The sequence below is a fragment of the Dermacentor albipictus genome, chromosome 1, assembly GCF_038994185.2.
Source record: "Dermacentor albipictus isolate Rhodes 1998 colony chromosome 1, USDA_Dalb.pri_finalv2, whole genome shotgun sequence".
Taxonomy (NCBI): Eukaryota; Metazoa; Arthropoda; class Arachnida; order Ixodida; family Ixodidae; genus Dermacentor; species Dermacentor albipictus.
In genome coordinates, this window is record NC_091821.1 from 252,552,978 (window position 1) to 252,567,184 (window position 14,207).

The 14,207-nt window shown below is 43.1% G+C and overlaps 1 protein-coding gene across 3 annotated transcripts in view; it reads left to right on the forward strand.

Moving 5' to 3' along the window:
* barr (non-SMC condensin I complex subunit H) overlaps window positions 1–10,838 on the forward strand; it is a 72,894-nt gene extending 62,056 nt beyond the window's left edge. For all 3 annotated transcript variants that reach the window (XM_065431012.1, XM_065431001.1, XM_065431007.1), the window contains exons 16-17: window positions 6,089–6,253; window positions 10,519–10,838. In XM_065431012.1, coding sequence (XP_065287084.1) covers window positions 6,089–6,253; window positions 10,519–10,578 — 225 coding nt within the window. In that variant the 3' untranslated portion in view covers window positions 10,579–10,838. The remainder of the gene's footprint in view (window positions 1–6,088; window positions 6,254–10,518) is intronic.
* The last annotated feature ends 3,369 nt before the right edge of the window (window positions 10,839–14,207 follow it).

Genomic DNA, 14,207 nt, shown 5'->3' on the forward strand with positions numbered 1-14,207 from the left:
CGCTCCCCAATTTTAGGCTAAATTCACTCTTGGTCTCGAAGCGGGTGGAAGGAGAAAAAAACCACGAAATCTGCTTTTTTCTTCAAGCTGGCGGAAAACCAGCTGGCAAGCCTCATTGGTCTCGGTCCATTTCTTTGGCCTTGGTGAAAGTGAAAAGTTATTCCGTTTCACCGGCAGCTGCACTGCCATGTTAACGTTGAACAAAGTGGCCAAAGTGCCAGTGGCTATGGTAATTGATGTGATTAAAGATCATCGCCCTGTGCTGTGCAATAAAGCACAGCGCTTACAAGGACATGTTCCACTAGAGTGAGATTTATATGACGATTGCCGAGGTGCAGGGTATTAGCAGACAGTACATCAGCAAACCGTTGCCATGTCCCAACTTCTCGTGCCTTTGCAGAGCCGAGTTAATCCATCACCGTCAATTCCAAGGCATCCGCTTCATCTGCTCCTTGTGCATCTCCAGAAAACAGCTGATGAAATGGATTAAAACGATTTATTTGTTTTCTATTATTGCCTCTAAAAATCCGTATGGGCAAAGTTACATGCAATCACTGCTTTTCATGACCAATGGAATAATGAATGAACATACTGCTTGAAATGGTGTGGTTAAACTGTAAATGCATTCTGTAAGCCTCTTCAATGCAGTTAAGGATACGCCATATAGCTAAAGTGAAATACAGAGATGGGCCAGCTGACATGATTCTTAGCTGAAAAATTTTTTTCTCTTCATACAAAATACAGTGAAATCTCGTTGATACGATTCGGCTAAATACGTTTTTCGGCATAATACGTTTTTTTTTTCGTTCCCGGCCGATGCCCTATAGAGGTAAATGCATTTTTGTACGGCTAATACGATCGTATTTCCACGTCGGTTTGGATAATACGATCCCGGAAACGTCTTCTGTATGATGATAACATCAGAGCCAGTCCTTTGAAGCGGGTGGGCAGAGCTACTGAAATTAACATCGAGCGAAACGACAGGCACGGCGGACTAAAGACGCGGCGACGCGCGCTTTGTATGCTCGAGGCTTGGCCTGGCTCGGCTCGGCTAGAGTCCGGCCGTGCTTCTGCACAGCGCCTGCAGCAGTGTGGCGGCCTCTGGGAGCAATTTTCGCAAGCTCGAACACCAAACGCACCGCATCGTCGGCGCGGTTGAGGCGCTATTGGCGTTTTTCCGCGATGTGATGCGGAGCGCTGATTGGCCGGAGCAGCGCGTTCAAATCCCGCGGGGTAAAGCGCGCCTACCATTGGCTGCTGCGCCGGCGGCGGCGGCTGCTCAAATCCCGCGGGCTAAAGCGCGCCTGCCATTGGCTGCTGCGCGGGCGGCGGCGGCTCCTCCCTGTGATGGCGCGCTCGCGTCCCTTGCTCGCCTGCTTTCGAGCTGTTCATCGCCTAGCGCTATCTTTTAGATTATTTGCTCAGCTTTCTTTTTTTTTTCGCTAGTTCATCGCTGCACGCGATGCCGGCAAAGCCCAAGACAGTGCAGATGTTCGGTGCACGGGAGCGCGATATGCGTCTTGTACGAGCATCGAACTTCCTATCTTCCGCAGCGAGTGCCGACTGCGTAGACGCTTTTCAGCGGCGAAACTGTGCTTTCGGCTGTCGCCAGTCGAAAATCCGACACACTGAGTGTGCCTGGAGCCGCAAGAGCTAATTAGAAGCTCCGCAGGAGCTTTCTAATAAAAAAAAAAACACGTGTTCAACTTTAAGGCCTGTTTTCTCGGAATGTGTTTTTTCGCTAGTAGTGGTGCTAGGTAAGGCGATATCTCAAGAACCGCTTTTCAGATTTGTATGCCGTTTTTTTATTCTGTTCCTGAGTGACTTTGCCAGGGGGTAACAGGCTTCTTTTTTTGAAAGTTGGTGGAGTTAATTTATAATAAGCAATTAATTTTTGATGAATGTGGTCATTACTGGCTACATCAAATTCAAAGTTGTCTTAAAATTTTTTGGAGGGGAAATTAAAGAAAAGGGCTCTTTAGCCCCCTGGGATATCTATCAAGGAATCATCACAGTGAATTTCAGCTTCCTACGATGTCCTGGCATTTCTCCAGGCTTTTCCTCAGGCATATACATGAATCACCTAGTTAAACCTCAATAACTCTGGCACTAATAAACATATCTTCATGAAACTTTGCAGTTCCTCATAGTTCGGTGGTGTGAACATATCCTGAAAGTTTCATCTGGATATTTTAAAAAATAAGAAAGTTCGGTCTCCAGGGTAGCCTCCCCCCTTAATAAAAGCAAGTTCTGTGCCAAGTATGTATTATTCGCGATCTTTTGGAGTCCGTTTTGGATAATACGATTTTTGGATAATACGTTTTTATTTTCGGTGCCCGTGAGAATCGTATCAACGAGATTCCACTGTATCAGGTGGAATAAAATTTTCAGAATTATGTCTTAAAGGGGCGCCGAACCACTTCATCAAAGTGGAGAAAGGAACTTGAAGTGAAAATAGGCTGTTTTAGAAATACTTTGCCACAAAAAATACTTCAATGCGTTCAGCAGAAGTGGAGGTATTGGCAATCAAAGATGGCCTCCACTGTGCTCCCGTTCCTTCTTCAATGCCTTGCACTGCAAAGGCTAGGGTGCAGTGGGGCGTGCCCACAAAGCTCCACCTTTTAAATGTCACCTTGGCGTGCAGTTAAAATTTCATTTTGGATGTTAACCTAGATGGCACGACTTCCGCCTTTGGTGCCAACGACGCGCTAAACATAAGCCATACACGGTGGTCCTCAGCGAGCCGCAGTGCGCCTAGCCGGTGGACGGTACCTCGTGGCAGCTGCAGTATCTATGCCGTCTAGCCGGCCGCAGCTTGATGTCAGCTATTGGCCAATAGCAGCCATCTAAGGGAATGAAGAAATAGTGTGTCTAGAAGAGAATGAGGACCGAGCCTTCTGTTGAACAGAGAGCGTTTGAGAGAAAGGTGACTTCGGTCCGCTTGCGAGCTCCACGCACCGTGTAGACAGCAAAACTTGGCTGAGATTATAACAGCATATGCTACGCATGGACTATGTTATTTCACCAAGCCCAAGGTGTGGTTCAAGGCCCCTTTAATACTACAGCATGTTGCAATATGAAGTATCCTTCATAATCCTAGTTGGACAGCCTCAGTGTGTAATTCACATCCATTCCTACCTTTCTCTTAGTTGCCACAGTTGCATTCTTGAGGCTGCGCAATAGCATATCACTGTTGTTGGACCTGCCGTGGCTGCTTAGTGGCTAAAGTGTTGGGCTGCTAAGCACGAGGTCGTGGGATCGAATCCCGGCCATGGCGGTCGCATTCTGATGGGGGTGTAATGCAAAAACACCCTTGTACTTAGATTTAGATGCACATTAAAGAACTCAAGGGGTTCTAAATTTCCGGAATCACCCACTACGGCATGCCTCATAATCAGATTGTGGTTTGGGCATGTAAAACCCCATAATTTAATTTTAATTTTTAATTGTCGTCGGTACATCACAAGTCATTTTCACAATGAAAATGACTTGTGATAACAGACTTATATGCTCGTGCAATTTTAAATTATGGGGTTTTACGTGCCAAAACCAGTTTCTGATTATGACGCACGCTGTAGTGGAGGACTCCGGAAATTTCGACTACCTGGGGTTTTTTAACATGCACCTAAATCTAAGTACACGGGTGTTCTCGCATTTCGCCCCCATCGAAATGCGGCTGCCGTGGCCAGGATTCGATCCCACGACCTCGTGCTCAGCAGCCCAACACCATAGCAACTGAGCAACCAAGGCGGGTACTCGTGCACTTTTAGTTTGTATTATTTAGGTCTATGTATTTGCGCTGACGTATGTAGCACTTTAGTTCATGTGGTTTTTTGTTTGCGTGTTGAGTTATGTATTATGCAAATTGTCATTTGTGACATTGCACCTGTGTTAGCTTATATCTATAACCTGTGCATACCATCAGGTACTTTTCCTGAAAAAATGAAAATTGCAAAAGTTATTGTGCTATATAAGAAAGGTGACAAGCTTGATTTAAAAAATTACCGTCCGATGTCTATTCTCCCACAGTTTTCTAAAGGTCGTGAAAAAATCATTCTTAACCAAGTAACATCTTTCAGCAATAAACATAAACTAATAACAGACGCTCAATACGGTTTTCAACAAGGTAAATCAAAGGAACTAGCACTTGTAGCACAGAAAGAATACATACTGCACAACCTCGAAAATAAGTTACTTGTAATTGGTCTATTCATAGACTTCACAAAAGCGTTTGACTGCATAAATCATGACCTCCTAATACTTAAGCTTGAAAGATATGGCATCAGGGGCCACTGACATCCTACTTTAGAAATTGACAGCAATATGTGTCTATAAACACTAGCATATCATCTACATGACAAATACAAACAGGTGTCCCTCAGGGAAGTATCCTTAGTCCATTTCTGTTTAATATCTACATAAACGACATAGTTCTTATTCACCAAGAAGCAAAATCCATAATCTACGCAGACGATATGAGTGTTTTTTTTATCAAACAACTCTTATACAGGCCTCATTGGTGCAGCGAACAACCTCTTAACCCATCTCTCAAAATGGAGCCAGGACAACTTTTTAAAAGTAAACTCGAATAAAACACAAGCAGTCATCTTTAAAACAAGACGTACATGTACACCATTGACCCACAACATATATTACAACTCTGAGAAAATAGAGGTTGTTGACACGGTAGAAGTACTTGGCATATTCTTTACCAACACATTGCAATGGGACGCTCACGTGGATTTTGTACTCCAGAAACTGAGCTGCGTAACAGGTATACTACATCGAAATCACTACGTTTTACCAACGTCAGCTAAATTGATCATTTATAATGCACTGTCTGCCTCGCATTTAAATTACTGCCATCTTGTATGGGGCACGACATCAGCTCCCAATCACTCTAAAATAATACGGATGCAAAAAATCAAATAATACATGCTATTGCAAATGTGCCATACAACTCGCACACTGAGGGTCTTTTCACCAAGTACAAGATAACAAAAAGTCATAATCTCTACAAACCCTCCTACACACCTACTACTTTCAGGTAAAAAATAGAAGCAACTTAATAACAAATATAGCAAACTTAAAAGAGAATACACCCACATATGAGATGCGCAGCCTTGAAAAATGGCTCATACCCTTTTCGAGAACAAATTACGGCCATCAAATGGTCGCAAATACATTGCCAGGGCTACTAAATTTTCATCTAGAAGCCGGTATTGTCATCCATGGCTTGACACCATCGGAGCTCATCTGTTTGGTGAAACCTACAATTTAAATCACCATGGTTCCGTAAAACCATATCTATTCACAGTGAAAGAAATGTAATTAGTCTAATTGATGTGACCCACTGCTCCTTATTTTTTCATTTCTGAAAGTGTCCTTAGTCAGCGGTCTGCCAATGTGTAAAGGGGGCCAGGGACCACTCAAGCTGCCAATAAGCAGCTTTTACCTTGGCCCCTTCCATTTGCTTGTAAATGGGCCCAAATAAAATGAAATGAAATGTATGAATGTATTCCCATCCATTATGTAATACCCCTATCAAGGGGTATTAATAAAATGAAATGAAATGAAATCCCCATAGCTTTACTTAGCCCATTACATTGTTCTTAACAGACCTGTGCAGTAGTGTCCCATTTGTTCTTTTATAATCTTCATCAAAAACATTCCATACAGTGGTGAAGTCTGCCATCATGTGCAGGCCTATTGCATCTTGTTGCTGTGCATTTTGCTTGTTTTTGACCTTTGTGCCAAAAAAAAAAAAAGACACAACACATCTTACACGTTCAAGAGCTCTCGGTGATATACTAAATAGTATGCTGGTACAAAAAGTAAGAGGACTGTATGACCGTTGAGGGGTGGAGCAACAGCTGCAGCAGCTTTCCTGTTACTGATTTAAAAAGTTTGTACTAATTTCATTTTAATTAGTGCTTTGCCTTCAAAATTCTTCTGATTCTGACTATGATTTGTATGCTTGAAATTGTAAGCTATAATGGGGGGGTTGGATAAGTTGTATGTGAAAAGAAATGTCGTATGTGGCAATGTGGAGGGTTTTCTTGCATGCTAAATAATGGCTTACTTTCAGGAGAATATCCCAAGCTCTGCGAATGTGCTTGACAAAGCAGCCATTACTAAGCACACTTTTCGGAGCTTGTATGAACATGTGCAACCCCAACTGAACCATATCAACCGGGAAAGCCTTAATGTTCCAGTGGCTTTTGTGGCACTGCTTCACTTGGCAGCAGAAAAGGTAGATATTGTCACAGTTGTTTTTGATTTGATGCGGAAGGCTAAGAAGGAGTATATGAAACTAGTGTATATTAAGAACCAAAGCTTATTTGCATGCCAAATTGCCAAAAGTATTGTTGGTGAGTAGTTGTTCTGAAAAATAAATCCCATTCCAATAGTAACAGTATTATTGGTGCCAGGCTCTAGGACTTCACTCTAGGTTTCAGACCAGAGCAGCGTGCCATGTTTAGGCCAGCAAGAAGTTCAAATACCCTTCTCTCTCTCTGTGCATGCATGCATCTTATTTTTTTATTCCTTGGCCGGGAAAGCAAAAAAGCAAACACCTGAAAAGATTGGAGGGCCACTCAGACAACCCTCACATTTCGTGCATGACAGGGACAACTGGCTTGAGCATGTTTTCAAAGTTGAACCTGCAATTTCTTATCTTACTTTACCTTCCCGACACTGTAAAACACCTTTTTGAGCAGCTAGCAGTGGATGTGCATGTTTATGGCATTCTCTGCATTGAGGTTATAGGCTAGCTTGGTGACTATAATGTCTGTAGTCTCCATGTTGGCTAGAAACTTCGTGATGGGATTCACTATTCTGTATTCTTCACCTTTGTGCATGAGCTGATGAAGCAGTCTAAAGAAAATTCCTGGCGAAATCAGATGGTCACATGCTCAGTTCAGCTTAGAATGGCCCTTGGACATCGTCAGGTATCCATACTCGTTAATTCCTGGGCAGGGTTGAGGCCTTGTTCTTGTAAACTGGGGCCTGTCCCAGCATGTACCACTTGCTTTGAGTGGAATGATGACCTTGCTGAAAAACATTGCAGTGGGCAATGACGGAGAGTTGTAAGAAAAGTGTGGGATGTCTTGCTGAAACTATGGGTGCAATGCAAAAAGTGTGGTAGAAGTTGCATGTCATTTCAAGGCTTCATTATTTTCGTTTATGGGGCAAATAACAACGGTTGCTAAAAATGCTGGTTGCACACTGTGATTGGCAACACTTTAGTCAACATGACACAAAAGAAAAAAGGCAGGCTTGGCTCTCAATCGCAAGGTACTCTTTGCTTCGACATACTTCAAACATGCCGCAACATGGCCAGATCCTCCCCTTATAAAGGCAACAAATTTAGATGGTTGATTTTGCAAAATGTTGTGCTAACACAACACTTATTTTTACTTAATAAAGTCTTGTAGCTTTGAAACTTCATAAATATTGTCTTTAGCTTTAGAGCAAATATGTGCAGCAGTTTACTTGTTCAGGGTGTCTACTAACCGGGTAAACTGAGAATTCTCAGGGATTTTGAATAGTCCGGAAATACTTGGGGAAAACTCGGGGAATTTATGCTTGAATCAGGGAAAATTAGCTGTCATTTTATTGAAAGGGACTAAAAATCGGAATGAATTGTCATTGACGCCATGTCGTCAGCTGGAGGAGTTGCTAGTGTACAGTCAAAGGCCCATTTTCCAGATGCCCGATTTTTGTTAAATTCCCGATAATGCGGACGGCTTTGCAGCACCACCACGTGCCCCATAGAGTCAGCGTATAAGAATGTCTGTAATTGCAGATGCAAGAACCGTTCGTTGTCAAATTTTCCGGACTATTTGCCGCGACCTCAGGTCCGAAGCGGTATTAATCTCAGCCAACATCGCCGTTTTTATTATCTTGCCGCCTCAAACCAGCGCTCTCGCACGCAGATCCACTGGCAGCCGTAGCCACCGCAGCGGCAATGCTGAGCTTAGCTGCTTCAACGTTCGCTTATTAAGGTCCTTGCCGTTTGGTGCCGTGTTTTTCATTGAAAGAATTGCCGCTGTCAGTAATGGCACCGACTCCACCTCTGTAATCCTTGCGATTGGCTTCGTAGCTTAGTAAGCATGGTGCGTCGCATCATGCCGGTTGTCGAAAGGCAGCTTCGCCTCAGCACGGCGATTTTACGCGGTGAAGCGTATGTTAAGTATTGCGGTGAAGCTTTTGAACCGTGGGAAGGGCAGTTGTCACGGGGCACAGTATGTATTGCATAACTATACATGCTTGCACCTGCCATTTGCTATCACAGTACAAGCACCAATATGGTTAATAAGTGTACTGGCAGGCCTTCAGAGCTATTTCGGATGGGCCTGTGAGGATTTGAGCCCTTAAGGGCAGTAAAAGACGTATTCATTTTTTCGGACTGTCCGATTTGATTTTTCGGACGTTTTCGTGGCCCCTAGGGAGTACGAAAAATTGGACGTTGACTGTACAACTGACCAAGAAGATGCTTCAAATGGTCCGTGGGGTGAACAGAAAGACAAGAACACAAATGACCGTCTCACTGAGGAATGATAGAGGAAGGAACTGTGCCGCCTCTTCTTTGTAGGAGCTTGAGCTCAAAAAGCAAAGTGTTGGCTGACGCAAAGATGCAGGTGACCCTCACCCAAACCAAACTAAACTCTTGAAAGCAGTGAAACACAAGACGGAGGCGTTGTGCATGGGCTAAGAGTATGTGAGGACAGTTGAAGTTGACTTTCCAGTTGCTTAGAAAATCTCACTTGTGACAAGTTCGGACCTAATACCAATGATATTGCTATCACTTGATATAAAGAGCTCTATTTTGAGAATATTTGCTTCTGTATGCATCTTTCTATTTGTATTTAAAAATGCTTGACTTGATTTGCAATGGGCTTTATCATTTTTCTTTTTCGGAGATACTTTATTTGCTGTGCATTTTACTATCCCCTTCTTTCAGTTTTCTAGTTTGAATAAAATACACACTGCTCCTTACTATTCAAACTGGATTAAGTCTCTTTCTTTTTTTTAATGCTTACTTGAGAGTGACAGCATCTGGTGACATGGTGTCCGCCGGTCTTGACATAAAGTTCTGTGTCACTCATGGAATTTGAAAATGTCAACTTTGTAGACACCCTGTCGTTCTCTATACTGAAACACGTAGCACCAGTGACACACTCCATGCTCGCTAGTACGCACTCCGGCACTCCCTGTCTGTGAGTATTGGCACACAGCACTTCATTCTCATACACTGTAGTTACGATGAGATTTCTCCACGGACACAGAAGAATGTCTGTTGCTGAAGCTGAAACAGAAAGAAGAGAGACCAAAACATCATTGTCGATGGTGCCGTACATGGCTGCACTATATGCTTGATCGGAGTGCATGAGAGCGATCAGCTGCTTCGGTAACCATGCAGACAAGTCACTCGCAGACCGCAGTGCCAGAAGCTTGGTTTGTGAATTGCCTCTGAGCTTGCTCACGTGGCGCGCTGTGCCATCTCGGTGGCCATAGTTTGTTTGCATCTTGCTTCAACCACCATTTCCGCCATGGACGCTGTAGTCTGGCTTGCAGAGTGGGCGTAAACCGGCGTCACATTGTTCTTAATGGTGCCGATGCCAAAAATCCGTTGAAGATTTCTTTCTTGTGGTTGGGCCTTCAGGTGAGAAGGAGCAGGAGCTGCCTCGTAAGTTGTCCTGGAAGGCTTTGTGGACAGTGACATCAGGGCCTCCTCTAGGCCATAGACAGTCATATATGTTGCACTTGTAACTGAATGATGAGTCCAGGAACTGCTGGCAAAATTCTGCATTCATGCCTGTGAACGTGGTATTCATGCTCAAAGCCCTTTGCCCTAGCTGCCTTCCACACTTTGCTTTGGCTTTATGGACATGCTCTTAATCGTTGCTGCGCTCTACTTGCTTTGCGGTGTCCTAGGTATGGTTTTCTTCACTTCCATTTAATGTGTCTTTTGTATTGAGTTGCAGCCTCTATTGCATGGTTTTGTTCAGTGTTCTGTTTTTTTTCTTTTCCTCCAATTCAGAGTGTGCTTCCATAAAGCATTACAACAGGGGGGGGAGAGAGAAAAAACACAAATGAGTGTATCCCTGTGTCATGTTCCTGCCAGGCTCACTCCGTTTCCTCATTGTTGTGACTGATTTGGGCAACATTTGGACAACCCATTCCATGGTGTAAACTATCTCAACATTACTGTCCAACTTTACTGATGAACAATTAACTAGGCTCTAGAAGACGCCATAAAATGCATGACATCACAGCAAGTCGGTGTGGGAACATACTGATTGGTCGCCACCATAGTTTCATTTCCACATCTTTTCTGGCTTACAAGCCTATTCGCACGCTAAAAGAGCCTTTTTTTTTTACTGTACAAAGGTAATTTACTAACGCAGCCCGAATGACTTTTCTCTTTAGTGTCACTTTAAGTTATGCTTGTGCGAGTGAGAAATTGATTGGGAATGGTCCAGCTGTTTTGTTGATGCTTTTTTTTTTTTACAGGAGTTTTTTGTGGTATCGGTCCCGGACATGACAGACTTGGAAATCAAGTTGCAAACATAAAAGCTGCAGAGCAGCTTTCATTGAACCACCTTATGCAATGAACAATCTGTTTGGTACACAAGGAAATAACCATTCATGGGCTTTTTTTTATTGGACGACCTTGCATGCTAATTCTACAATTTGTGTGCAAGGGAATAAGCATATTCAAACATTGTTTAATGGTATAACCTTGCATACTGAATTTTTATCCTACACGCAATGCAACAAGCAATTGCATAGACATTGTTTTTATTCTTAATAAAGTGGATGCTTTTTCACCATTGTGCGATTGAAGTGCAAGTCTATATTTTTCAAGGAATCATAGCTGGAGCATATCTTATTATATATTGAATTGAAGAGGTAGCTTTAGCTTGAGCCCAACTCCGATGCGGCCTATTCAAATACACGTAAAACGCAAAAACGTTTGAGATAACCCCTGGGCCGATTTTAATGAAATTTGTTGCATTTGAGAGAGAAAGTTAAATTCTAGTGACTCTTGGAAGCGGGATTTCGATTTATGGCTTGAATTAAAACTTTCAAATATTCGACCGTTTGAAAAAAATAGAAGCACGAAGTTTACAAATTCATAGCTATCCATCAAAAACCGATATCGCGGTTCTGTAAACAGTATACTTGAAATCATTCAAAGCGGACAAATTCGATATGTCATTTTTACATCTTGCATGAATTTGTCAAGTTGGTTACAAGGGTTCTGCAAAAGCTGTATTTTCATATTACTAAATTTTTTTTTATATATTCATGTGTAACATCAATTTTGTCCACTTTAGAGTTCTATTAGATGCAATTCACAGAATTGTATTATCATTTTTCGTTGTTGAGTTAGAGTTATAAACTTCATAGTTTCATTTTATAAGAATTTTTGATTTTTGCCAATTCTTTAATAAAAAATTGATGACGTAACTTAAGAATTCGAAACCAACAGCCACTAGATTTTAAGTTTTCCTTTCAAATGCATCAAACCTCTTCAAATTTGGTGCAGTGGTTGCTGAGAAAAATGAATTCTCCTTTTACATGTATTTAGATAGGAGCACCCGAGCGAAAGTTTCCTCTGAAGTTTAAGTGCTATCCGCGAGTCAAAGCAACTGAGAAACAGTAAAACCAAAAAAAAAGTTATTTACAACTTCTACACTTAAAAAAAAAAGGCACTATGAAAAATTTGTGATTTTCATGAATATATATGAATATTAGTTGATCCATCTTTTAAAGGAATTGGTCGTAATATGAAACTGAAACGTGTATTCTGAAAAGCAATGGCGGCTTCCTTGCACATTCGCAAATGCCGGTCCATAAATGTGCACTTTTCTATTATTTACACTTTCACTTGAAAGGTGAAGCAGTGACTGCGATGACAAGCATGCAAGGCCTGTGCTGCTGAAGAGCACCCCGGAGGCTGCCAGGCGTCTTAGGTTCATTTGATGCAATAGTGAACGCATAGTGGCAAAACTGCATGGTTAGCTTTCCAGCTTTCCTAACCCCATGTGTGTGTGTGTGTGTGTGTATATATATATATATATATATATATATATATATATATATATATATATATATATATATATCGTCGAGTGATGCTCAAGAGACGAGCCGAAGCGAGAACGACGAAGTTGGTGTCCTTGGCACAAGCGATTGTGAGCCTGGCTCCAAGGTAAATAGCGTGTAAATAGCATCTTTCATCTGTGTCATTCCACACGTAACATTTCTATAACATATACATATATATATATATATATTTCTTGCACTTGAAGAAACTTAGTGTGACCTCGAAGAATTGTTCATTGAAGTGACGGCCTTATATGAGAATTTAGAAGACCACAGTAGGAGAGTTTTTTTTCACAGCCCGAGTCCTCGCCCACCACCAAGAATCTGGCATCTCACGGTGTAATCTTGCTATGTGTAATTGTTGTATACTTCACTATCTCTAATACTGTTTCACGTTTCCGGCGAAACTGCAGCCTCGCTCTGTCTTTTTCTGTGAGTCCGAGTATAAGCGCTGCTGCGCGTGAATGCTGCCGATTCTGATTTCGAGTGAATCCGGCTTGGCCTCATTTTGGTTACTGAGTGAACTATACAGGGTGCCCCAACAATCATGCACCAAACTTAAATTAAGAGCAGTTGCGTTGCTCGAAGAAAACCTAATGCATGTTGTTTCCAGTACAGTGGAGTAGCCGCCAGTGATTATTTCATTCCTGAAATTTAGCATGACGATTGCAATTATCCGATTCGAGTTTGCTCGTTCCGTTTGTATACTGAGAAGCGTGCACGTGCGCAAACCGGTAGTACGTCACTAGTGTACATTCCGTTCCGGCTGCGTACTATTGGCTAGTCGCTCATAGCACTTCCGGGCAACCCGCCGTGGCTGCTCAGTGGCTATGGTGTTGGGCTGCTGAGCACGAGGTCGCGGGATCGAATCCCGGCCACGGCGGCCGCATTTGGATGGGGGCGAAATGCGAAAACACCCGTATGCTTAGATTTAGGTGCACGTTAAAGAACCCCAGGTGGTCGAAATTTCCCGAGTCCTCCACTACGGCGTGCCTCATAATCAGAAAGTGGTTTTGGCACGTAAAACCCCATAATTTAATTCGTTAGTAGCACTTCCGGGTGACGAGCAACGAATTCTAGATTTGCAGAACCGAGCGATCGCGCGACAAGATTGGGTGATCTGTTCAAGCGATGGCCCGATCCGTCGCTCGTCGCTGTCGCGCACAAAATCGCGCTCATGGGGTTTAGCCTTTAATTGTGTACAATTTTCTCCCACTGCCAAACAAACCACGAAATATGACAAATACCACGTGGTTACGCTCCCACCCGCATCATAAAGCAGCGCCCTCAAATAAGCTTATTGGAAGCAACTGCATTGCTTGTCGCAAACCCTATGAGGCAGCACATCACTGGTACGGAAGGAGCACCAACAGCAGGTTTCGCGGCTTTGCAGCTATTCCTTCCTCTTTACGTCACAATTATCCGTATCTTCAAGGCCGACTGATATCATCATCAGCCTGGTTACGCCCACTGCAGGGCAAAGGCCTCTCCCATATTTCTCCAACAACCCCGGTCATGTACTAATTGTGGCCATGCCGTCCCTGCAAACTTCTTAATCTCATCCGCCCACCTAACTTTCTGCCGCCCCCTGCTACGCTTCCCTACCCTTGGAATCCAGTCCGTAACCCTTAATGACCATCGGTTATCTTCCCTCCTCATTACATGTCCTGCCCATGCCCATTTCTTTTTCTTGATTTTAACTAAGATGTCATTAATTCGCGTTTGTTCCCTCACCCAACCTGCTCTTTTCTTATCCCTTAACGTTACACCTATCATTCTTCCTTCCACAGCTCTTTGCGTCGTCCTCAATTTGAGTAGAACCCTTTTCGTAAGCCTCCAGGTTTCTGCCCCGTAGGTGAGTACTGGTACACAGCTATTATAGAGTTTTCTCTTGAGGGAGAATGGCAACCTGCTGTTCATGATCTGAGAATGCCTGCCAAACGCACCCCAGCCCATTCTTATGCTTCTGATTATTTCCGTCTCATGATCCGGATCCGCCGTCACTACCTGCCCGAAGTAGATGTATTCCCTTACCACTTCCAGTGCCTCGCTACCTATTGTAAATTGCTGTTCTCTTCCGAGACTGTTAAACA